At 47.0% G+C, this 25,637-nt stretch overlaps 1 protein-coding gene across 7 annotated transcripts in view; it reads left to right on the top strand.

The window, feature by feature from the left end:
- The window catches only part of LOC144943670 (protein bicaudal D homolog 2-like), a 56,178-nt gene that overhangs the window by 5,803 nt on the left and 24,738 nt on the right, over positions 1-25,637 (top strand). For all 7 annotated transcript variants that reach the window (XM_078871371.1, XM_078871374.1, XM_078871372.1 and 4 more), the window contains exons 2-4: positions 16,735-16,947; positions 17,654-17,806; positions 18,292-18,789. In XM_078871371.1, coding sequence (XP_078727497.1) covers positions 16,735-16,947; positions 17,654-17,806; positions 18,292-18,789 — 864 coding nt within the window. The remainder of the gene's footprint in view (positions 1-16,734; positions 16,948-17,653; positions 17,807-18,291; positions 18,790-25,637) is intronic.

Genomic DNA, 25,637 nt, shown 5'->3' with positions numbered 1-25,637 from the left:
AGCGCCAGGGTGTGATAGCCAGGGGATGGGAGCCAAAGGAGGACAAGCGTACAAGAATGTGCCCGCCACGGAGATGGAGCGATGAGATCAGTTCTTTTGCATGAGTGGGATGGGTAATTCTGCCACGCGACCTTTGAGGTTGGGGACGGCGTGAGGAGGCCTTCATCCAACAGTGGATAGACAATGGCTGATGACGATGGTGAAGTCTACCTAATTGAATATCTTGAGCATAGGAATCGATATTAACGTATTGAATAGTCGTACCCCTAATGGTGATGCATGCCTAAGGCCAGGTCCCCACACCTGATTGATTATTCGCGGAACCAAAATCGCTCTTGAAATTGCACAAATTATCTGCTTTGTCCACATCTGTGCAGGTAGTCGTGTAACTAAGAAATAAAACGGTATATTGCACGTGATGAAGCACGTCACTACACATTGTCGACAATGTGGCACCGTGGCCCCGTGCCAAACCGTGAAGACCTTGGCAATCATCGCTCCTGTAATCGGAAACGTTTTGGAAAGCACGACCCTTCCCGCAACCTCGCGGCATGTGGCGTCTTGCTCTTTGGGATCAATAGCAAATCTGACAATGACCTTCACTTTTTTTGCAAACGTGCATGGGTAATGCGCCCCGCTCTCGTCAATTATGCATGCTACCTTTTCCGTGCGCTCTTAAAGTGCTGCACGCATTCCCGCTGAGATGACGCCTATCTAAGAGACGGCCACCTTGGTGCAATCCGTTGTTGCGCAATCATCAAGCTGGGTCCGTTAATTGTTGTGGTGTTGAAAGGTTATGCAACGGCTCCTAGTTAGCCCATTAACACCATGTTCTCTGGATTATAAGATGCCTCAAAGTAGGATGCACGCCCCAAACTTGCGCCCGGTGTCACAAAAGTTATAAAACATCTGGTCGAACACACACACACCAGATTGTAAGACACACTCTCAACTTTGGATTTAAAACACGGGGTAAGACATTAGTCTCATGATCAAGAGAGTACAGTAAGCGTGTTGATGCCAATATATAAATCTCGTGTAGCGTGGGGGCACGCTTGATTATAAGGAAGTCTGTGTTGACTTGGCCGATGACGAAATCACTCAGAGTAGCGCTTGATCTTTTCAGATCTCAGAAGCTATGCGGGTTTGAGCCTGGATAGTGTTTTTACGGGTGACCACCATGCACAAACAGGTTGTCATCAGCAGCTTTGGGACTGCGTCGTGGTTTGCAGTACAGCCATTCTTGTACTGTACTTCTATGTTCCAGTGTTTATGCTGCCTGCCCTCACCAACCCGCACTGACCGTCAGTGCGGTGATGTCAAATAACTTCCACGACCCACGCAGGGTTTGGGAGTGACCCTGATCTAGCCGTGCATTGTCACAAGGGCCACGCTCCCCTAAACCTGGAATACATTGGGGTCACCCATCCAAGCGCTATCCAGGCTTAACCCCGCTTAATTTGCGAGATCCGACGGGGTCACAGACTGAAGGTTGAATCATTGCGCGCCGCCCAGTACAGTTTTTGAGTGAATTACACGCGGCGGAGGTTAAGGTTGGCGCTGTGCGATTAGCACGTCACGGCTGCTTTACACGCAGCCTCTGCCTTACTCTAACGCCGGGTTTGAATCGCTGCCAGCGTCGAATCGCGTTCCGTGTGCCACTGCCGGCGGCATTGTTGCCTTGTATGTTATGCTGGGATTTTCTATCATATATTAGTTGTTTGGAAATGGGGTGCTGGGCGGGGGAAGGGAAGTCATGTCGATTGTTTACATATTTGTTTGCGCAAGCAAGACTGAATTCTTGGCACCACTGCCATACAGACCTGGGGTCAGTTACGATTAAAAAGCAGTTTTTGCCTGTGGGGCAACAGTGGTCTGTGTTTCGCCTGTTTAAAAAACAAAAGTGTAGTCCGCAATTATCTTGCAATTGCGCTATCAGTGTCACATCATGAGACCTCAAAAATTCCCATTGCGAGCTCTCACTGGAAAACGTGTGACACTGCTGTTGGCAGTGATGCACGAGCACAGATAACAATGGTTCTGCACATTCGGGCAACAGCACTGGTCTAAAATAAAATGTATCGTTAATTTTTTCGGGCAATGGCCCTTTTTCCAGGCGAAGAGATCAAAATGTGGTTGATTACCTTGTGCGAGAGAATGGCCTCGAGAAGTTGAATCGACAGAACTACTGCCGAGTTCTCCTTCGTGTGGCTCTCATGCTTTTTTGGGCGGTGCGTCTGACCACACGAAGCAGGTGGCGCACCTAATCCGCAAGCTCTGCTATAGAGGCGCTTGTTACATGGCAATCAAACCTAGTCCGTGGCTGCAGTATGCAGAATTAATCGAAAAACTAAATTCAATGATGACTTATTGTTCCATTTTAATTTGTGCAGTCATGCAACCCAAACTATGGACCATACAGTAAAGCACTAGTCTGTGCTCCGTCAACGGAGGAGAAATAGCAAGACTACACAAACTCCTTCCTGAAGTCCTCTCATCGTGTCTAACAGACCTCGACATTCTCATGTAGCTCCTGAACATATTGATGCTATCATGTACAAAAATAGACAAGAGCTTGTGAACCCATTTTAATCGCAGGTGGCTGGCTGACACCAATTTAAACCCCATGATTTTTGGTGATGCTGTCTCAGACCCTGACCCAGGCCCATCTCTGTACTTGCTTGTTTAAATTCCAGCAATCTCCAAAAAATAATATTCCTTTGTACATGATGGAGCATTTTACTCCCAGACGACCTCAAACACTATGCCAAGCTTGCTGTGCCACCAGGAGCCATTTGTCTAAACTCTGGGCATTTTTACTTAAGCATATTGATCACGCGCATGCAATGATGTCATATTTTCAGCACACAAGATTTTTTTTGCATAAATATTTCTAATCTCGGCTCCGTATCGAATCTCACTGGCGCGATATGCGATTGCGATGCAGATTACTTTAAATCGTTTGTGGGTGATACCAAGCCCTTGCTATTTCATTATATACGATGGCTCTAAACTTCCTGTCATATTGACGCTTTGAAAGTATTCACCCGCCCACGACAAACGCTGGCAGATTTCACTCGGCCCGGCGGTTTGAGCGCCGGCCAGAGATACTGTACCGATGGAGACTATTTCCAGCAGTGCACAAGTGCATACGATAGACAAACCCAAAAAATAAATGGTTATTTCATATTTATTTAAAGATGCAGCGTAATGCGAATCGCAGGCTGCCCGGTCAACGACAGCGGTGCAATTAGGACATAACTCACTGTGCGGCGCTTCTGCTGCTGGTGTTGTATAGCACTTAAGGGAATCTCGGGGGAGGGCCCTGCATTACGGGTTTGGCGTTGGGAGCATCGCGATTGACCAAATGTCGAGGATGGGATTTGCAGCCCTGCATCATGTTCACATCCTCGCTATGGCCGTCTGGGGTGGTAGTGGTCAGTGGGGTGATGGTGCAGTTCGATTACTGTACAACACAATGTGGATATCGGTAGTGTCTAAATGCCACCGCATTCCTAGACGCTGTGCTGAAACATTGGGGCTGTTTATATTATATGTACAGAGACACAGTCGTAGGTCTCGGTGTCTATGATAGTCTGTGTGAGTCTTTATCGGTCTCTGCAAGTCCGTAGGATTCTGTGGGAGCCTATGGATCTATCTCTGTGCGACTCGGTACAATACAACACAATGCGGATATATGTATAGCGTCTGAATGCGACCACATCTTAAAATGCTGTGCAGAAAGAGTGGCCATATTTTATAGAGAGAGAAGCAGTCGGGCATAGGGGGAGGAGAAGAGAAAGGTATTGAGACTGGATTTGAACACTTGCCGGGGGTCGACAGCATAGATGGCTGGGGGATGGGAGTTACAGACTACGAGGCAGAGGTCGCAAACGGGTTTTGATTCCGTACCCGTACCCGGCCGCACCAGGGATGCAAACGGGTACCCGGCCGGGTACGGGTTACCCGTAACCTACCCGATACCCGGCCGGGTATGGGTAGGGTACGGGTATCGGGTACCCGATTGCAACCTCTGGGATGAAGCCATGTTGCAGGCGTGGGTGGATTGATTCTAGGAACTTGAATTGTGAGAAGAGACAAGACGTTGGGAAATGAGTGACAAACGGTTACTCACCAGTGACTCACGGCCTACCCGTACCCGGCCGCACCAGGGTCACAAACGGGTACCCGTACCCGGCCAGGTACGGGTAGCCGGGTATCGGGTAGGGTACGGGTATCGGGTACCCGATTGCGACCTCTGGTACGAGGGCACCAGAGGAGAAATAATAATTAAATTTTATCTCAGCCTTACATTGGATGTTTGTCCAATTCCTTATTAGGTGGATAATTTTGACTTAAAGCTTCCGTGACTGCAGGAATTCATATTCTTTGGGTCTTTCGGTAAAGCCACGTAGATATAAAAAATAATAACAATATCACGACGTTTCAATCGCAACACAAGCAATCGTCATTAGGTGAAAAAAATAGCGAGAGAGCTGCTGAGGCAGGATGTTATAAAGGTTTGATTTGGGTGTCGCCCAAGGGTCACAAGCGAAGTGGGCGGGGCTAGAGATTAAATTTGCATGTAAATGTAAGATCGGAGTGCTGAGCGACCTCCAATGTTGTTCTTTATGATGTGGTAGGGACACCAGAGTACCCACAGAGAACCCAACAGGCATACAGTCAGAGATCGCCAAAGATCTTGCTTGCCACGTCATAGCAAACTGACAGCTCAGCATATTTGGTTGTTTCGTAATTCTGCATAATCCAGAGGTGGCTTGGTGGCTCTGGGGTGACGGACATTGAGCCGCTACCACTGAGATCTCATGGTTTTAATCTGGGGTTCAGTCACCACCCCGTGATGAAACCTTAATTCTCCAGTCCAGCAAGTCGATGGTCTCAGCCCATTTCACCAATGACTGCACGTTAAAAAAAACCCATGTGAAATTATATTTTCCAGTTTCCACTCATTTTTCCGTTGCAATGGCATTTCACATCGTTCCAGAAAGTGTTATGTTTTAATTATAATTGCTTCAGGCAAGTGCGAATGGAGGTCCCTGCAGTGTGGAGGTAAGCCCTCGCCATATATGGGCTCCCGGATGCACAGGGCAGTAAATTGATGACTGTGCTGTTTCGATGATTCCTAATGAGGACGAAATCGGGTCTTATGGTTGTCTATTTGTTTCACTGCTGTCGGTTTGCATGACCAGACTTGGAACACTTTTTAAGTTGGTGTTTGAGAAAATTATATGGCCTCATGTTCATCTGTTGGTGATCTTCACTGATCAAAGCCACGGAAGGAATTGTCTGTCTTCCGAACGCAGTGTCCCAGCTCGAACACAGACAGCTGTTGGTCAGCTGTTTGGTGGAATTCCTCACTTAAGCTCATTCTTATCTGTGTCCGTACATAGACGCACACGCCATGTGTTTACCAGAAACGCTTGGGCGTGTGACTTGCAGTGTATTTTCTTTTTACTGAAAGAAAATATCCAGCAGATCAGAGTTGAGGTGGTACCACTGAGATCCTGGGTTCTAATCCAGGTTTTGATCACCTCCAATTACACCATGTTATCACGTGTGGAGATTTGACGGTGCACTTCATTTGGCTAACGTCCAGTTGTGATAATTAAAACACTGTACTGACTGTCATGTGATGAACACCATTCATGTCTGCAGAGCAAGTGGAAAAGTGCTTCCCTCTATGTTAAAGAACCAAAGACCGTTTTAAGGGTTTTCAGAGGTGGCTCTGTGATATTCGGTACAATGGGCCATTCTTTAACATGCAGGGTAACACTGCTCTGCTATATTTCCAAATAGACATGTCGTCCCGTGACACGGCGCCAATAGCACACAATCAGGATAAATTTGGGTGGGGAAATGACAATCTATATTTATAAAAAATATCCCCGATCGAAGGAACATTTTGGTGTCTTCACTTTGTTCCTGAAAGCGTCTTTGCGGTGGTTAAAATTGTGGCTGACGAATCCGTGGTCCAAGTGCGGCTTGGCGATTTGAATATTTAATGTGATGGATGAGCGCTGCCAAAAACACTATCCTTTATTTTCGACGCGTTGTTATTACCTCGCCGGCAAGGTGAGCGAGCGAGTCGGCGAGTGGCTGTTGGATTTTTCAACCACAAAGTCAATTAGGTCCCGAATACAGCAATGCGGTGTATTTTGCACTGTGTGCATTGCGATATATGCGATATGTTGAGGATGTGAAGAGCCTACAGTGTAAATTGGATGAGTCTCAAGGCGTCCGATGTGTTCATCGTGACGGTTGGATGGTTTCGTATTAAGTTGGCAGTTAGGGGGTGGTATGACAAAAGTTAGGCCTCAAATTATTTTCTATCTCTGCGGTTCGATGAATTCACATGATCTGAATCACACAGAGGTTCATTTTTTTCATGTTGCGGTACAGATAGAATGAGTATTGGTGTGTATATCTATAGGATATATTGTGATACGAGGAACTTTGTACCACTGGCACACTACGGGAATGGAAATAGGGTCAAGAATGTAATGTATGGGAAAAGGGAAGAGAGAAGAGAAGGATTGGGAAATAAGAGGAAAAGTACGTAAAAATAAGACAGAAACGGGAGCAAAGGAGCCGTGTCTGTTTTGACAGTGGGCGGCGGAGAGAGAGGAGGGATTCAAAATGGGGGTGGCAACACGGAAGTGACGTGATTTACTGGAGGCTTGGAACTGATTTAGATATAGAAATGAACACACCATCACCAGACATAATCTATCCACTGCCGGATGTAAACCTCCCCAGGGTGTCAATTTCTCGCGGTCAACTGATGCAGGAATCCATCTTGCTCCTGCACACGAGCTGCTGTCATCATTCCATGTCCGCGGAGGACGACGTCCTCTTGGGCGTGTTTCCTCCTTCACCTGCTACTCTGTCATTCGTCTCGACCACCAGCCATCGTCCCTTCTAGCGACGTGACCGGCACAAGCCGACTTACTCCCCTTCACGGTTAATATCACCTCTTTAACGTGCACATTGGCAAATTGTTTTACTTACCCGCAAATTACTAATTTCTCAAATTGGGACTATACATAGCGTTCATCGCCACCTATTAGCGGGTCACTCTTACAAATGAGGCTATCTTGGTATCTTGAGTTTGCACATTGTTGAACTAAACTTGAAACTTGCACATATTCTCTAATCCATGTGTTCCTTGCTTACTAATCATTTGTTCAAATTATTTGGCGATGCTTCTGCATTAGCAGGCCTTGCCGATGAGACTCAACAAACAATGTTATCTTTGCGTGCAGGAACATAATATTATTTAACCAATTATTTGCTGATGCTGCTGTGCTGGCAGTGGTGCACAATTAACAACAAAAACACGTTCGTCAATTACACCGTGGCCTTTAAAGGAACAAAACATAGGCAACATTCTGGTCAATGGCCCTTCTTCTTGGACAGAGGCCGGAGAGAGAGTGGATTTCATAAACTATTTTTATTTTACTAGGTGAGACCCACTGAGCTATATAGCTTTTTTCAGAAGCCACCTGGCCGCATGTGAAAGGTCAACGAAGTGGCTTATACTCTTTGGTTCTTTCGGTAAAGTCACGTAGGTAGAAATAAACAAATCACGATGTTTCGATCGCAGCACAAGCGAAAATGCTGTGGTTGTCCCACCTGATGAAGTTCGCTTGTGTTGCGATCGAAACGTCGTGATTTGTTTATTTCTAACTATGTGACTCTACCGAAAGAACCAAAGAGTATGGATTCCTGCAGTCACAAAAGCTTCAAATCACGAAGTGGCTTATGACGCAGAAATGTATCACAGCCAAATACTCTAAACGCGTGTTGATTCTAAATGTGGAGGGAAAACCCGGGGGACCAATAGCAAAATCCACACGACCAAGAGGAGAACATGCAACCTCCAAATATAGAGCCGTCAGGGTCGGGATCGAACCCACGACCTCCTGTATACCAGGCGAGGTAGTTAACATCTTGCCACCGTGGATTTAAAGTAACATGCGAATCGGAGAATATAGTGAATTATTTACACACGTAATTCGATCCGTGAGTCACCGTCCAAATTACAGTTTCTATGAAATGGCCGAAACGCATCACTTTGGCCGTTTTGCTGCATTGCAACGGCGTCATTGGCACGCTTTCTGAGAAAATCGGACGAGACGGAACATTCTTCAAGATGATAATCAATTTTAATCCACAAATCCATGGCCCGTTACAAGGCTTCAAATAAACACGTCACATAAAGATTCGTTGTGCTTAAACAAAACCCCCCCAAACATGTGCCATTACCCTGAGTAATAATTAAAAACGATAATTAAATGATTTTTTTTCTTGCTCTGTCAATCCACTGTTCTCACCTGGTTAAATATAATTAACTTGAAACAAATGTTAGCCATGGGTGGGAATCGAACTAGTTACTCCGGATTTAAAGCACACTGCTCCACCCTAAATAAACCTACATGATACGAATTGCTATTCATAAATATCATATCTCTAAAACATCACATTGGAGTTGATTCTGTAGTTAATTTGGCTAAATTCTAGCTCTAAGAATAAAAAAATCCATCAATTTGACTGTCACAAGGCGAACGTGTGATAACGAAATTCACACACGTGTATTAATGAATGGCGTGTAGTAGTTTGTTGCACATTTAATCCGCTTCTAGCATGGATTTTTTTTTTCCCCCTGTCGTTTGGGTTGCTACGCGCGCAAGCTAATTAGGAGCGCAGGCGAGCTTGCCGCTCCGTGGCAAGATGGAAACACCGGGCCTTGGAAATCTGCGGCATCCTTTGGCGAGCGAATGATCGGCCTTTTGAAATGAGCAACAACGGCCACAGCCGGTGGGGGAAGCAACAGCCAGCACCGTGGCTAGAGGTTCTGTGAGAACCGGCGATGGGCGCACTGGCGATGATGCTGCAACGGATAGTGTGGATCACGGAGACCCACATTTATCTTGCTTGCACACTCTTAATTGGTATCTCAGTTGGCCACTAATTTGCGATGTCCACTGAATCCAATAATCTATTATTACATAGCTCGGAGAGATGTTGGTCATGGTGAAGCCCCGCCCCACCCTTACCTGTCTGCTTTCCCTGCCCATCACAACTACTGCTGCATGCGAACACTGCCCCCCCACCCATTCCAGAACCCCTACCAATACCCAAACAAGCCCAACCTTGTGTCTAGGGGAAGGAGTGGTGCCTAAAGAAGAAGGTGGCAGGTCCTAAAGAGGAGATGAAAGAGGAAAAACCTAATCAGGACGAGGTAGGGCCTAAGGAGTAAGGGGGGGCGGTGCATGAATAGTAAGGAGCGGGGCCTATCGAGGTTGAACTTCTCTGTTGATTTTTCGATTTAAAGCTTTCGTAACTGCAGGGATTCATCTTCTTGGTTCTTTCGGTAAAGTCACGTAGAAGGGAAGTAAGCGTTGTGGCCGAAACGTCGTGAGAATTATTTTATTATGTTTTATTTTTATTATTTTATTACTTCCCTTCTACGTGACTTTACCGAAAGAACCAAGAAGATGATTCCCTGTTGATTTCAGGTAATAGAAGTAGAGAATGAAATACGTGCAGCAGGCAGTACAGCTGTAGTGCCAGAGATGCAGCCACAGGTCAACTGGTAATGTATGCTCGGGATGTATTACAGATTTTTTTGCCATTTTTATTCTTTAAAAAATCTGAAAATCGGCCTCCAGTAAAACCTTGGCGAGCCAGATCCCGGCGAGCCAGATTTCATTTAGCCGGACCAGTGCTGCCCAAATAATAAGATATCTCTGCACCACTTGGAACTGCAGTGCAGCAACTCACCCAGTAGGTGGCTACACTTTTTGCAATTGTGTGTACTGTAGCTCGCTGTGCTGTAGTCATGTATCTTGTATTCTGTTTCTCTGTGTTGTCTCTCACTTTCTGTTCCTCCGTGTTTGTCTGTCTTGTTCTCCGTTCCTTTCTGTTTGCATCTCTGTTGCTGTCCGTTCTTCCTTGTTTGTGGTTTCTGCTTGTTTATTCCCCTTGGAAAACAAACACCTCGCTCAATGGTTAGTACACAGCCACTTGGACACAGAGTTTCGCGTGGAGTAAATGTATTACAATTCAGTGGGTTTTTTTATACCCAAGGTTTTCAGGGTAGTTTGTGGTTTATTAAATCCATCTTAATTAGTTTGGCAGCTAGCCGAATATCGGCGCTCATTGGACCAGGGCTCTCCCTTATTTGTGTAGCTAGCGGAGGTGTTGCTGTATATAAACCATTAGCCTTCATATGATTGCCTGCACTGCGGTGTGTTGCCACTTACATCAGCCCTTCCTCTGTGGCTCATCCGTTTGGAGGGGGCAAAGTTTACTGCTTGCCTGGCAGCCCGAGTCAAAGTCCTAGGAGGTGGCTGCAGCGGTTGTTTATGCCTGGGATTTGGGTTGATGGTCACTTTTTATTTTCGCGGAGTGTTTTATCCCCATTAGTGACATCGGCATGATGTCAAAAGACGAATCGATGCCCTTTTGGTGCTCGAGTAGCAAGCAGTGCACGATTCCGTGGTGTCAGAGAATGGCGACGGAAAATGGTGTTCTCGTATTTCCGAAGGCAGTTATTTATTTTATTTTTATCCTTGTTCAACCAGGAAAACCTCGCTGAGTCTCAGGACTCTGTCTTTTTTAGGATGGTCCTGCCAAGTTTTCGCAGTCGGGAGGAAATATTGCCGCTGTTTGTAATCCCAATTGAGTAATTTCCACGGAATTTCTCAGCATTGGGTCGTTTTTGACCAATACCAATTACAGTGGACGTCTTTTTAGCTATGGGAGGAAAACGGGAGAACCAGAAGATTCCATGCAGAGCAGGGAGAGAACAGTCGGGTGAAAATCGAGCCCAGGCTCTCATTGCTGTGAGCGTTACCACAGCTCCACCCGCCCGCCCCTTCTTTTAATAGGACTCTTTCCCGCAGGGGATGTGGCGCTTCTCATATGCCCGGCGGAGAGCGTGTTGCCTTGCAATCAAATAGGAATGTCAGTTTTCAGAAATGGAATATACTAAATAAAAGGAAGAAGCTCTTAGAAACATCTAAAACCTTTTATATTTTGATACTGGCAAGGAGGTCCCATGATGTAGCTGCTCACCCCGAGTTCTCAATGTCTTGGTAGTGCGTTGTCTTTATGCTGTTTACCTTTTGGTGTCCTCTGGTCTAACACTCTTTGAGACTAGGCTCTAAAGAAAGCTGTCTCTGGTGTGGACCAATCAGTTTCAAAGACAATGCATATATAATTATCATAGCATGTTTTTTTTGCATGTTCACCACAAGTACGTGTGGTTAATGCAGACACGATTCCTTGCAAAGGGTTTCTGTCTGGTGTTTTAACATCTTAACACCTGTTCTATTGCCAGAAAGGGTAAAACCTATTCTAATATTTTGATGCTGGCAAGGGAGGTCCCATGATGTAGCATCTCTCTCCTCTAGGTACGTCACCTCGTGTGTGTGGCCCAATCTGACTTGGAAATTTGAACCCTCATCAATTGAACAATAAACAGACTTTAAAATCGTGGTCAGGCGCTGCGTCAAACTTCACCCCGTCACGTGACTATTTACAGAGCACATCAATCTACCCCCCGGCACGTTGTCTCCGCTCACGCAGCACTAGGCCCGTTTTCTTCCACAGGCATCCTTCTCTGCTCCCGTTGTCTGGAATTCTGTGGAACTTTGCGTGGTTGCTCGTGTTCAAGTCATGACTCCATTTGCTTTCATGTGTAGATTGCTAACATTTTTATTATTTCCCCCCCTTCTATAAAGCATCTGGAGATGCGGTGGCATTTAAACACACTAGAAATGTACATTTGTATTTCACTTTATGGGAGGGATGTCGCTGGAGTTCCATAATGACACCCAAGGCTGATTTATATATATCTATTGGGGTGTCCCACAATATGCAGATGGGAAAGTGAAGTTTAGTTTTTCTTTGGATCACATCCTCCTTTCAATTTGGTGCTTTAGGTCTAAATTCAACAGCTGATAATGTCACTCTAATCTGTGCATACTTACAGGTTACTCTGAACAACCTCCTCTTCTCTGCAACCTATGCCTACTGTGTCGTGACTGCTATGCATTTGCATCTGTTGAGCAACCAGTACATTTCGATTTAAAGCTTTTGTGACTGCATCTCATCTTCTTGGTTCTTTCGGTAAAGTCACGTAGAAGGAAAATAATAAAAATAAAACATAATAAAATAATTCTCACGACGTTTCGGCCACAACGCAAGCAGCCGTCTTCAGGTGGAGAACAGGTCTGTCGAGAAGGCAGCGTCAGACTTATTTTATTATGATTTATTTTTATTATTTTATTATTTTCCTTCTACGTGACTTTACCGAAAGAACCAAGAAGATCAACCAGTACATATTGAGGGGTCTATTTAACCTTGCAGTGGTTTTAGTGGAGCAGAAACATTCGTACAATTACGTGGCGTGATTCTTGAAAAGAACAAACATTTTTTTCGTGGTGCCCTCGTGTATATTTGGCATCGTTTTTACCCTGTCTAATCACGGGTGCTCCAAAACCCGGATCTTGACTGTGCTGGCTCAGAGCAGTCGACGCGGTATGAACCCCGGTCACCACGGGATTTGGGCTCCATAAAACCGCTGTGCGGAATGCGCGCGAGTCTGCGAGTTCAAAAACGATGAAGCCATGTAGCTGAACTGGACGCCATTACATGAAATGGCACAGAGAAGACGAGTGGACCCACGCAAATGGAGGTTGCTATTACTGCCGTGGAGGTTGTCACGTTTGCGCTGCTGCACAGCCCTCCTCCACTGTGATTTTGCGTCGTTATCGTGCATTCTTTGGGTGCGACGTGCACGTGTCACTCTACGTGCTGCGAGCTCCTTGGGGAAAGTCCTAAGAACTTCCCGGGAGTTCCAGGAGAAGCTCCCAGCACGCGAAGCGAAACGTCAAGGCCAGAAAACGCACAGAAGAGAGGTTGTCATTGTCTGGCAGGCAAAGCCACCTTATCAGTCTTGACACGAACCCGTGTTATTTGCTGCACATTACAACACACGCAATAAAACGGCAGCTGGGGTTTTGGAAGCGAGCTAGGGGTGAGCTCACGTTTGTTACCTGACGCGTCTGGGCTGCGTGCCAATCCTGATATTGCCTGGGGGGTGTCAGGGAGAGATGGCCTCGCTTAGCGATGTCTGCCTGAGTCACACTGACAGCGAAACTTCCTCACTGCGTTTGAACTGCTGTGCTCGTTTGTTAAAGATTCGCTCACCGGTCACAATAATGGATGATGCTTTTGAAACTTGAATCTACGCCGGGTGTCTGTGTTTTAACAAATTACGCACCTAACGTAATCCGTAGCAATGACTGCAAGCGAGAGTGGGCTTTGAGAGTGCGCTTTTCTTGCTCTGAATATTGGCATTTGTGTCACATTACATGGGAGCAAATTACTTGGGTCACTCATGATAGGGGATTATATATATTTGTAAGTATCATGCAACCTGCAATTTTATGATTTTTGGGGGCTTCCGATTTCCATTGTTTACTTTTTTATAGTTACAAACATGGATCTTAATATATATAATTTACATCGGTCACTCCATGACAATGTCGTCTATGAGTGAGATATCACGATGAAACATTGTAACGGTGAAATGAATATCCATCAGGTCTGACTGCTGATGAGACTCAACAAGTTGAAACCAGTCCGAGGGTGTTGCCGCTTTAAACAAACGTCGCCGATAGACTCATGGGCTTAAAAAATATGTTACGTTTGTGTGAAGAAAACATTCTTAATGAAGAAATAATTTGGTCATGCTGCTGTGTTGGCAATGGTGCACAAGCACAATGAACAAAAAACGCAACACACGCATAAATAACACTGCCTTAAAGCAAATCATTATAGTAATAAGCACATAATGTGTGGGTTTTATGTGCTTATGCAGAAGGCCCATTGCCCAAAATGCAATTATACATATCTTTTATTTTATGGAAGTGTTATTGATGAGTGTGCCGAGTTTGTGTTGTTAATTATATTCTTATTAATTTACTTATCTGAAACGTATCAAACCGTACCTCATACGGTGTCTGTGTGGCTCGTGAGCGAACGCAGTGTGCGCAGACGCATTTCGTCATCGCGTTTCATTTCACTTGCGCAGTCCCAGCTGCCGTTGGTTTGCTAACACATTACGTCTTTAATCATCAAAGCAGACCCCATGGCTCATGAATACCCGAGAAAATGCAGAACGCTTCTCAACCACGCGTGCAAGTTTAGTAGACGTCAGTTTAACACGTAGTAGGCTTTCGCGACCAATATTATTCATAATAAACGTTTTTGGGTTAGATCGCGTTATTTATAAATGTGTCGTAACCCTCCACCACCCGACACGGCCAATCAGTAAAAAAAGTGTCACGTTGACAAAAGACAAATAGTTCACTACTTTAGCCCACCGGTGTGTTGAAGAGTGAATCCACAACTGTTTCACCTGCGTCATATTGCAGATGGCCGGTAACGTACGCATTGATCGCCGACGTCAGATTTACAGTTTGGGAGAGTGCCTGCCTCGGCTGCGTTGGCATTTTTTACACGAATTTCGGATCGTTCCAGCTGTCCTCTGGTCTCGTGGAGGCTTGACGGTATCTGCTGGACGTTAACGATGCAGCGATTGCAATCGATTCTCTTGCTTGCGGGGAGCACCCATCGAGTCATGTGTGTGGGTAAAAAGCAATTATCTACCAATTGCGGAATTTATACGTGGATAAAATGACGGTATAGGGTCACCGAGCTCGCCAAAAGCGTACAAACGACGCCAAAAGAAGTGAGAAATAATGCAAATGAGACGAGAAAATCTATATTTATGAAGGGGATGTGGGTGTCAATTGTTACGCTGCTGGATCAAGGCCTCCCCTTCTGGTCAGTATGGTTTGGTGAAAGGAGGAAGCCCAGGGCCAGTTCAGATTTCATGAAGGACCGCATTAGATAGAAGTTCATTGTGCCATTACGTGTTTGCTATGTACTATTTACTCGACACCCTGGAGATGTTTTGTCTTCGAGGGTTTATCCAGATAAAATATGTTTTATGAATACAAATTAACTGTGGCTGGTAATTGAGCTCTGGATGTCGGGTTCCAAGCACAATGCGATAACCACCGCGCCACCAGTCTGCCCCAGGCAATAATATTGCTGATAATAATGTTACTGTCATTTAATGACGATCATAATTATAACTTGTAACGCTCCGAAACAGTATTTGCTCACTCTCGAAGAGAGAGAGAGAGAATGAAGGGAGTAGGCAGTGCCAAATTCCTCCCTCCAAAGCTCTACGATCCTCTACATATTAAGGTGTTATTGGCCAACTAATGAGTGTTTACATGTGGGAGGACACCGGAGCACCAGGAGAAAACCCAACAGCATTTATTTGAAAACCCATTTATTTGACCAGGAAAGCATCGCCGAGTCTCAAAACTTTTTCACAAAGGGCCTTGCTACATTGTAATGTTTTAGCACTTCAATGAGTGTGTGCTGTGCATACCGGGAGGATATTTCAGTACTTGGGGAAAGGCTTCGACGCGTGTGTTAGGTGTAAAAACGCCTTGGCTGGGAGTTGAACTCGAGAACGTCCGGTTCATGTCGCCGACTGTGTGAACCATTGCGCCATCACTCTCACCCTCCTCCACCTCGCAGCGTTACTGCAACGGAATTTTAGCGGAATGACCACCTCGCATTGTTTTGCTACGTGCTGACATTTATTAATTAAATTCGTGTTGTTGCCGTTCATGCCTGCTATGACTCAGTGCGAATGCTTTGACTCATTGCGAATGCTGTTCCAAGTTTGTAAAACTTTTAAATGCTTGCGTGGTTAGGTCATCGGTGGATACATTTGCATTGGAGTGTGTTATTGTTGGCTTGAGAAATCGGCCATGTGAAAGAGTGTGGCACATGTGCCTGTACAGCCATTTTGTTTCAATTCACTGCTGGATGGGGGCCTCCCCACGTCGTCTGGGTCATGAGCGTTATTGGACCATACTTCACCATCTTGGTCAGTGTGGCTAGAAAGTGGGGAGGAGTGCTGAGTAACATTGGATTTGCTGCACTGCCCTCTACTGTCAACAGTGCCCACTACATCTGTCTTTTGGACGTGGTGGGTCACCCATCCAAGCACTTGCCAGGCTCAACTCGGCTTAACTTCCGAGGCCTGACAGGAAAGGACACTTTGTGGGTGACTTGGTCAAATGCCATCATATTGTGATTAAAAGATAAATGGGCCTCCTCCACTTGAGTGAACTATAGAGGGCATGACCATTACATGACCATCGTGAAAAATTATTTTGCGGTAACCCTACTACAGTAATGCAAAATTGTTTTTTTTGTCAGACCGCATGAGTAAAATGTTGTGTTGTCATCCCTCCTCCACCCGATGCCGCCAATTGACAAAGTGTTGTCAAGTGAACAAACGGGCGTTCTTATTTCTGCTTCAGCAGCACTACTGGTGTGTTGTTGTTGGAGAGCAATCAACGTAACATTTAACAATTGAGTAGGATGACGTTTCCCTGGTAGTTACAACCAGCATCATCGGGCAGTTGCCAGATATCTGACACGTTTCACTTTTGCGATCTGATCCTAAATACATTTGTGAATGGTAATATTGGTCACGAAAGCCTACGTACAATAACCCGACTGCGGTAAAAGTTTTTCCGCTAATATCTCGTTTCCCCATTGCCCCGCAACCACCCCCCGCTCCCTCCTTCCCACCCCCGCTTGTGGCAGGCATTTGGGCAGGTGTGCACGAAGCAGCGGCGCGTGGCGGAGGATGGGGAGAGCCGCGAGGAGAGCCTGCTGCGGGAGAACGCCTCCAAGGAGGCGGCGCACCACGCGCAGGCGCTGGAGCTGAGCTCCGAGCTCAAGGCCAACCGCGCGGCGCTCTCCAACACGCTGAGCGAGAACGAGCGCCTCGCCGCCGTGTTCGTCGAGCAGCGAGAGGTAGCACTCGCTCCGCCCGCCCCCACGCCCCACCCGCCCGCCGCACCGTTACGACCACCACGCGTTTGTACCCGCCACACGGTTGTCCTGTGGTAATGTCAGCCCCGACCTGCAATGTGTCAGAAGGAAAGGGTGATTCCAAAGTGAAAAAGCAGAGCTTGCTAGGCATATTATATGCCCAAGCCTAATCCAGCTAGGCTGGCCTGATCCTAAATCCTCATCCAAATGATACCGAGGCAAAGCGAACCCCGGCTCTAAACACTCTTGCCAAATAGAACCTTAGCCTCCCCACCAGCCCCCACCCCACCATGTCTCACACATTAAAAAACAAAGTGTTCTGGACATCTCCAACCGCCCCACATGTATCATAATTCACGAATAACTGCACGAAGGAATTGTTGAATAGACAAGTGATTGAATGCATGATGGAGCACATTTATAAATCATTAACTCGGCAAACATCAATTGAATGGAGGAATTAACTAACAGATCAATGAAAACATGAATAACAATGAGTAAACACACGAATTATATAATAAAATAATGGCCACAATCCTTAAATGGATGGATGAATGAACAAATGAACCAGCGAATGAACAAATGAAATAATAAAAAATATTGACGAGCAACAAAGCGATGGCTGAGTATGGAAGGTACGAACGGACGACCCGTGCTGTGCTGATGAGCGCGTTGCGTCTCGGCGCAGAACATCGAGATTCTGGAGCTGCAACGCTCGCGCCTGCGCGACGAGATCAAGGAGTACAAGTTCCGCGAGGCGCGGCTCTTGCAGGACTACACCGAGCTGGAGGAGGAGAACATCTCGCTGCAGAAGCAGGTGTCCACGCTCAAGGAGAACCAGGTGGGCTGTGCGCGGCCGTGGAGCGATCCTGGCTCGGGCTTTGCGAATCTGCGGCGGGTCCCCTATGCAAGGTTATAGGTCTGTTGTGCGAGTCAGTGGTGACCGGTCTCAGACCATCAAGCCACGATGCTTGAGAGAGCCTGGTTTAATCTCAGCTTGGTGTATGTGAGTCTCTATGCAAGTCTATGGATCTCTGTATAATTGGTTTAAACTCAGCTCTGGCTGTGTGAGTCTGGGTCTCTAAACAAGTCTGGGTCTGCATATAAATCATTGGTGGCTGGTCTGAGACCATCTACTCACTACACGGACACCAAATCCGTACCCAAGATTTCAATTTTACCAAATCGAACAAAAACTAATTGACAGGTTTAACTTTTTTTCACGCCCATGGATTGAGTGTTCTGTCTGTTGACCCTGCCACGCCTCATTTTGTCATCCCTGCCCAATCGCCCCTGCCCCCTCCCCGCACATCACGTCTCAACCAGGTGGAGTTTGAGAGCGTCAAGCACGAAATCAAGCGTCTGGAGGAGGAGGTGGAGTTCCTACAGAGCCAGCTGGAGGAGTCTTTGCGTCTCAAGGAGATCGGCGAGCGGCAGCTGGAGGAAGCCCTGGACGCGCTCAAGACGGAGCGCGAGCAGAAGAACGCGCTGCGCAAGGAGCTTGCCGCCAAGGGCCACGGCAACGGCGACTCGCTCTATGCCGCCCCCGGCGGGCCAGGCGCCGCCGCTGCCGCCGTGGCCGCCGCGGTGGCGCACCTGAGCAACATCTCGCTGGACGGCCTCAAGCTCGGAGACGAGAGCAACGGCTCGTCGGCTCTGGATTCCAGCGCCGGCAGCGAGGAGCTGGCCAGCAACGGGCAGTCGCACAAGCTGAACGGCGACTACGGCAAGGCAATGTACCGCAAGGCGCCGGGCCTCGTGTCGGACCTGCTCAGCGAGCTCAACATCTCCGAGGTGCAGAAGCTCAAGCAGCAGCTCATGCAGGTGCGTGGCTGGCCACGGGGAAGGGGTGTGGCCGGCGGCGGTGGTCAAGTGATGGTGGGTCGACAGGGCAGTGGCGGTTGCTGCTGTTGTTTCGGTGAATTGTTCAGTCGGTGCCGACTACAGATACCTTTGGCGGGCAGCCACACATTAGCACACACAGCTTAGTCACTTCTGCCACTGAAAGAGGTTCTTGTTGTGGCATAAAATTAAAAACACGGCATTGTTTCCGGGTCAGAAATGTCTCTCTTACCCCATTTGTGTGGCTCAGGTAGTCGTAGTGATGAACAAATTTCATTTTTGGGCTGTTTTGAAGTGGTAGACATAATGTGGACCCAGATTAAATTGAATCGAGGACTGTAGGTTGTTAATCCCTACTCTACAAGATTAGAGCTCTGTGTTTTTATTAGATTGCATTTTGATTTGTGGTTGTCGATATGGACATGAGGTGGCTGCTTGGGTCAAAGGTTAGAATTCTGAGGGCATGGGTTCGAATCCAGGGAGTCGCCTGTGATTGAACTGGGTTCCCGAGTATAGCAAGTCGATGTTTGAAGCCCGGTAACCAGTGACAGCACAGAAGGATCATCACGTTGAATTTGATTCTGCGCTTGATTCGGCACAATTCCAGCTCTCCAAATTAAAAACATTGGCTTGATGATCACACGATAAACCGTACAGATAGCGAGTGGGAAAGCTTAACCCTCTTCCTGTGTGTCCGTCTTGTGTTGCGCCTGAAACGTCGTAATTTAATTTTGTTGTTTTCATTTTAATTTATTTAGTTCTTTACCCACGTGACTTTACCGAAAAAAAACAAAAGTAAAGCTCTCTATCTTCTGAGGGCCGTTCTCCAACACAACGGGACTGCAGTGTCCTGCGAGAGGTTAGAACGGATTCTTTGTGGGAGGGGAAACATATTTTTTTAAGTCGCAGGGAGAGTTGGGGTTTCGGGTGGTGCTGACATCGACGTCGAGCAAGTCGTGCGTGAGCCCCTCGGCGTCGGAGGCCGCTGCGGATGCGGTGGGGTTTGTTTGTAGAACTCTCTGGAACTCTTCAGCGCTAAAGCGGAGGGATTAAGCCCTTTCCACACGGCAGCCCCACCGCCCCCGCTATGTGTTTTCCGTTGCAAGAAGGCCGTGCGGGGTCACCCTACGTGACCGTCATGTTAATGCACACGTGTTTACCCGTGTGTCACCCTCCCCTCGCTTAACTGTAGGGGATTAGATCATCGTAATAACAATATATGCGAGGTGGGTGCAAACCTGCAACCGCTTGCTGAAGCAACTGTTGGCAGAAAGGCTTCCACTAGAAGCTCTGCTGAGCCTCTCGAGTGGAAGGAGTTTTGGCCTACTCTTCCACGCTGGACACGCATCTTAGAAGAGAATGGGGGTGCTCGTACTTTTCCCCACCATTCGAGACCTCCTGATTAACCAACTGTATATGCGAGTATGTACAGCCCTTTGTCAGTCTGCTTCTGGATGAAGGCCTCCCTATGCCCCTTTGAACATGAGGGTTATTTTGACCATACACCATACTTCACCACAATGCAGGTTGTTGGTGGGTGTGCCCAGGACCTGTTCAGATATCTCTCTCAACTTATGTTAGCCACGACTGGAATCAAACTGCGGTGGCCAAGTTTATCGTGTAGTGTGAGCAGCACTGCTCCTGCCTGTATAGTCAAACCCCCTTGAAATATCAGCTGACTTGTAACAATAATGTTTTTTTTTATTGTGCCCTCATTCATGGAAATTACATCTAACAACCGTTGAGGAACCACAGGCAAGCTGCAAGTCAGTACTCAGGCGGTTAGCCAATGCCAACAATTGCCCAAGCTCTGCAGTCCTCTATATATTAAGATATTTTCAGCCAATGAATGACTTGCCACTTTATTTCACGAGAAACCTCATTACACAACGCTGTTGTCCTACAGCACATGCCACACACTGTTTACCGCCATGTTGAAAATACTCAGACTGCTTTGAGCTGCTGTGATGTCACTTCACACAGGAATTGCCAGATGCTGCCGCTCCACTAACGTTCATCAGCGATATGTGATTCTCTCACAGTACGAATATTTAGAGACGAAAAGCACAGGTTAATCTTGAACAACTCCCCTACAAGAGGAGTTGTTGTTTGAATTCCCAGTTGCATCCCTTTAAATCGTCTTTATCTTCGTCATCATCAGCCGTGGTCAATCCGCTGCTGAATAAAGGCTTCCCCAAGCCGCTGTTACTTCTCACGATTCTGCAATGCAACATTCCACCAAACGCCGGCAACACGAGCCAATTTCGTCTCTTCCATCTCCTCGGTGGACGTCCTCTCACGCACCATCTTACTTTAATATGAATCCCGATTGATAGCTTAAATGTATTTTCATCCCAATTTTCATGTTTCTCGGTGTGCGTTTTGTGTGGCAATGGCGATACAAGCGTGTGCGCGCTATCTTTTTTGAGTTTTGTCTGTGTAATTGAACGGGCATCGATTACGGGTGGAGGCATAATCACCACAGGTCAGCGCTGCGGGTCCTCCACAGATCAAATCACTGTCGGCCGCTCCTCTTGCTCCTGCCTCATTTATTACCGACCGTCGCTCCCCCGTCGTCCCAGGTGCAAGATTTATGCCGCGGTTCAGCAAATCCTTTCCCTCTGGGGAATTCTCCGGAGTCCGGGCCAGCCGGCTATCCAGCGACGGCGACATGATCGCTGCCGCTCCGGGGGGAATGCAACGAGAATTAAAACGCCGCCATCAGCAGTTACAAAATCTGATTATTGTTTTTTTCCGCCCGCGATTTTATCCCAATTGTATTACCGGCATCAGGTCATGCGAGGGGAGTAGTTATTCAGATTTCTCATTCGTGTTGGAATCTGATATGACAGAAATACCTCCTTTAAATGCCTTCAAGTGTCCTCTGGTCAACACAGTAGAGGGTAGAATTTCCCCACCCCCTCTGCTTATTAGTGTAATATTTGTCACATGACCAGTCACACCCGATATTTTAATTCTCACAGAGCTGGAATTTATCCAAACTTTAATGTGAGCAGGTTTTGTTTTGTGTGCGGTCATTGGTTACCATCGGGCTGAGACCATCAACTCAGAGCTACACTTGAGATATTCTTGGGTTTTTTCGGTACTTTACCGAAAAAACCCAAGAATATGAATCCTTGCAGTCACGAAAGCTTCACATCTAGAAATTAATATTAATTTTAATTTTTTACCTACGTGACTTTACCGAAAAAACCCAAGAATATGAATCCTTGCAGTCACGAAAGCTTCACATCTACACTTGAGAACCTGGTTTAATCAGACGCTGCTGGAATCCGTATTTAGACCAAAGGATCTCGGCAGGGCTGGCTCGGCATTTCTGGCCCCTGCACGGAATTACGCATGGAATCACACGTTTCCATTAGAAGAAAGGTGCGACGTGTTGACGAGTGAAAAGAAAAACACGCCACCCAGCGCAGTTACTCCGTTCATTTTTCTCCGCTACGAGTGGAAACTGATTTGATTTTCTTTGTGCCAAAGTCAGAGTAAATATTGCAGCATGCAGCAGTATTGAAGCACTGCCGCTGCTGCTGCTTGCGAATAATAAAACAGCAGCTATAAATAGCCAAAGTCAAAGGGGGCATTCTGAGTAAACTATCACGGCCGATAGCACCGCTCGCATTGTTACGTGCCGTTGCTGAGCCCACGATGGTCACCGTTTGTTGTGAGCGATCCCCACCAGCTCGTCGCTTCCTGAGATTATGAATGATAAAGCAGCGCATGCGTTGTTATTTCAAGTGGCTCAGCGGTAAAGCAAGCGGCCCACAATCAGAAGGCTGTGAATTCAAATCCTGGTTGGTAGCTTTGATTCAGCCCATCATCCCTCATGGTCCATGAATTTAGTTCCGCTCTGCGTAGAAGTCAACAGCGGTTGTCCTGAGGATAGGGGATACTGTGATGGTGAGATGTTAATTACCTTGCCTGATATGCAGGAGGTCGTGGGTTCGATCCCGACCCTCACGCTGTATATTTGGAATTTGCCTGTTCTCCCTCTTGTCGTGGATTTTTCTCCGGGTCCTCCGGTTTTTCCCTTCACATTTAGAAACATGCATTTAGAGTAGTTGGCTGCAATTAATTTCCACGTGCTAAGCCACTTCGGTGAGCTATCATTTGTGGCCAGGTCGCTTCTGAAAAAGAGCTATATAGCTCAAATCAAAAATAGTTTAGTTTAGTTTCAACTCACCCCTTCCATATGAATGTGGAATTTTTACAACTGGCTTCTTTAGGGCTGTAAACGGATGATGAGCACCAATACTCAAGTGCTCATTTGAGCAGGAAGTCAGTCTCTCTTAATGACTTTTTTGATGTGTTACGTGTGATCACGGATTTAGAGGATGCGCAACCCCCAAACAGCTGTGCTTATATAATCTGCAAAGCGATTGCACTGATGGCGTTTAGTATTTGCGGTGGTATCAGCATCGCCGCTCATGAAAAATGTAGATCCCTGTGTCGAGTTTGTTGAGTGCTTTTGAGTGCATTCACACTGTCCAGAGATTGTAGCCTCTGTTAAAGGACTGCACTGATTTGCCACTCCCTCCCCCTTGCATGGAAATCCTTCAGTTTCATTCTGTTCGTGTTTATAAGGCACATTTATGTCAGTCGGTATATTTGTTTATTCTGGAAGGCCTCGGTGCGTTTCAAGATTTTCAGGAAGATTCCTGTTTCGAGATGTTCGATCGATTGCTCTTCAATGGGTGTTTTGCTGCATGTGAGAAGAAAGCAGACTACCCGGAGAAAACTTACCATGTGTACGAGGGGATCACCCTCAAAGGTCCGCAGGGATGGGTTCCCGAACCCACTTGCTGTACTGTCGTCCCCTTGCCACACAGCCCCAGCTGGTTTTGGACTTTCACAAATCTCAGTGTGATCCATCGACCCTCGCCCTCAAACCGCTGGATCAGAGGCGTCTATAGCGATGAGCTATTAAGCTCTTTTTCACAGATGTCCGGGGGATGAGAAGCGCCGCAGCCAAAAACCACAGGGCACATCGTGCAAAAATGCCCGACACTCGGCCCATTCTCTGGTGGAATCTCAGACATTCACAATATCGTTCCCGTAGCCCTCAACGGGTTCACCACCAACATAGACATAGAACCCTTGCCAATCATCCTGCCACACGGAAGGAGAGGAATTGCGATGCGCTGCATAAACTCTAAATTGGCCGCTCTGGATCAACCGTCTCGGCACGCGGCATACGCTCCCTCCCCCGTGCAGTGGCCCGCATGTAGGGTTTAATGAGCAGGGCAATGAGGATTTATTCTGTCGGCGGTGACCCCTGCAGTCCCGCCTCGTGCGGCTGTGAAAAGGCGGCGATTGAGGGCAGTGCCGGCTAGGCGGCGGTTACAGCGTTCTGCCGAGAGGGCGAACGATCTCACGATTGTCGCGTGGGTCACGGCCGAATTCCTCCATCGAGATCGTTCGCTGCCGTCTAAAGGGAGCACAGGAAGTATTTTTGTTTATTTTAATTAAAAATGAACGAGGAGCTGGCATGCCTGTCTGTTAAGGGGGTGCTTCAGGGGGGAGAGGTGGCCGGGTGGCTTCAAGGGTCAGAATGCTGAGCTGGCACCGCTGAGATGGTGGGTTTGAGGTCGGGGCGACCAATGGTGATTAAACTGGGTTGTCAAGTGCCGTGTTGAAAACGATACAAATATAAGATAAAAGAGAAAGGTAGTCTCCGTTTCGTAGGAGATTTGACGGCACGAAAAAAAACCTGGAATCAGCAGCGCCTGGGCTGCGTTAATAAATAACTAAAATTCATAGGAGCGACACTGAAACATGACTGCAATAGCACGCCTGCGGTAGTAACCGGTGCAATGAAATATGATTTTGAAGATGTTTTTACCACAAAAGGGATGAGCACATACCTTTTCCTGGTTTCTGTAGGCCAGTGTTTAGTGCATGCCGGCAAGTACCTAGTGCCGTTTTAAACACATTACGCCTACCCTCTTTAGCCTGCACTGGCTACCGATCGACTTCCGCATCCAATTCAAGGTTGCTCTCCGAACCTACAAAGCACTGCATGGTTTGGCCCCTAATCTACCTGCAACACTGCATCTCCCATCATCGGGTACATACAATACAATCTGTTCAACGGGAAGGGCAAGACTTGCCCAGCTCACGATTTTTCACCCGCCGCTGGGGGACGGCTTCGTCGAGCGCAGCCCCAAAGATCTGGAACACGTCCGCTGCCACCAGACATCCAAAACGCGCAGAGTGTCTCGCAGTTCCATGGTCCATGCAAGACGCATCTTTTCAGACTTTCCTGCCCATAAAATCTAAAATAAAACGAACTGCTTCTTTACTTAATTGTTTTATTTACTACTTACCTTTCTTCTGGTACTCGTTGCGCACGCTTGCACTTTATTTGGCGCGTGGCTGTAATTTACTTTGCACAGTCGGTGTTAGCTGCTGAGGTCGTGACGGGTTTCATTCCGGTGGCTCAATGCCCCCCCGTACCGTTCCCATTGTGTTGTAATGAGCACTGACGCTTACTTTATTGGGGTGATATTGTCACGTAAAATAAAAGACTGATTGATTGATCGTGCCTGTAGGCAAGTGCCTGGTGCCTGAAGGCCAGTGCCGTGTCCCTGCAGTTTTTTAAGCATTGCAAGTGGCTGATGTTTTTCACGAAAACCCAAGCACACGCCCTTCAGAGCAAATGGTCTTCTATGTGCTATGACAAACAGCCATTGCCTGGAATGTCGCATCTTGTAAATATGTTTTCCTTTTAAGTCTGCTGTGTTATTGACGAATGTGCCAGGTTTTTTGTTGTTCGTGCTTATGCACCACTGCCAATGCAGAATCACACGCAC

The sequence above is a fragment of the Lampetra fluviatilis genome, chromosome 32 (genome assembly GCF_964198595.1).
Source record: "Lampetra fluviatilis chromosome 32, kcLamFluv1.1, whole genome shotgun sequence".
In the NCBI taxonomy this organism is placed as follows: Eukaryota; Metazoa; Chordata; class Hyperoartia; order Petromyzontiformes; family Petromyzontidae; genus Lampetra; species Lampetra fluviatilis.
Note: the sequence above shows the minus strand (reverse complement) of the source record. Positions and strands in the feature narration are given on the sequence as shown.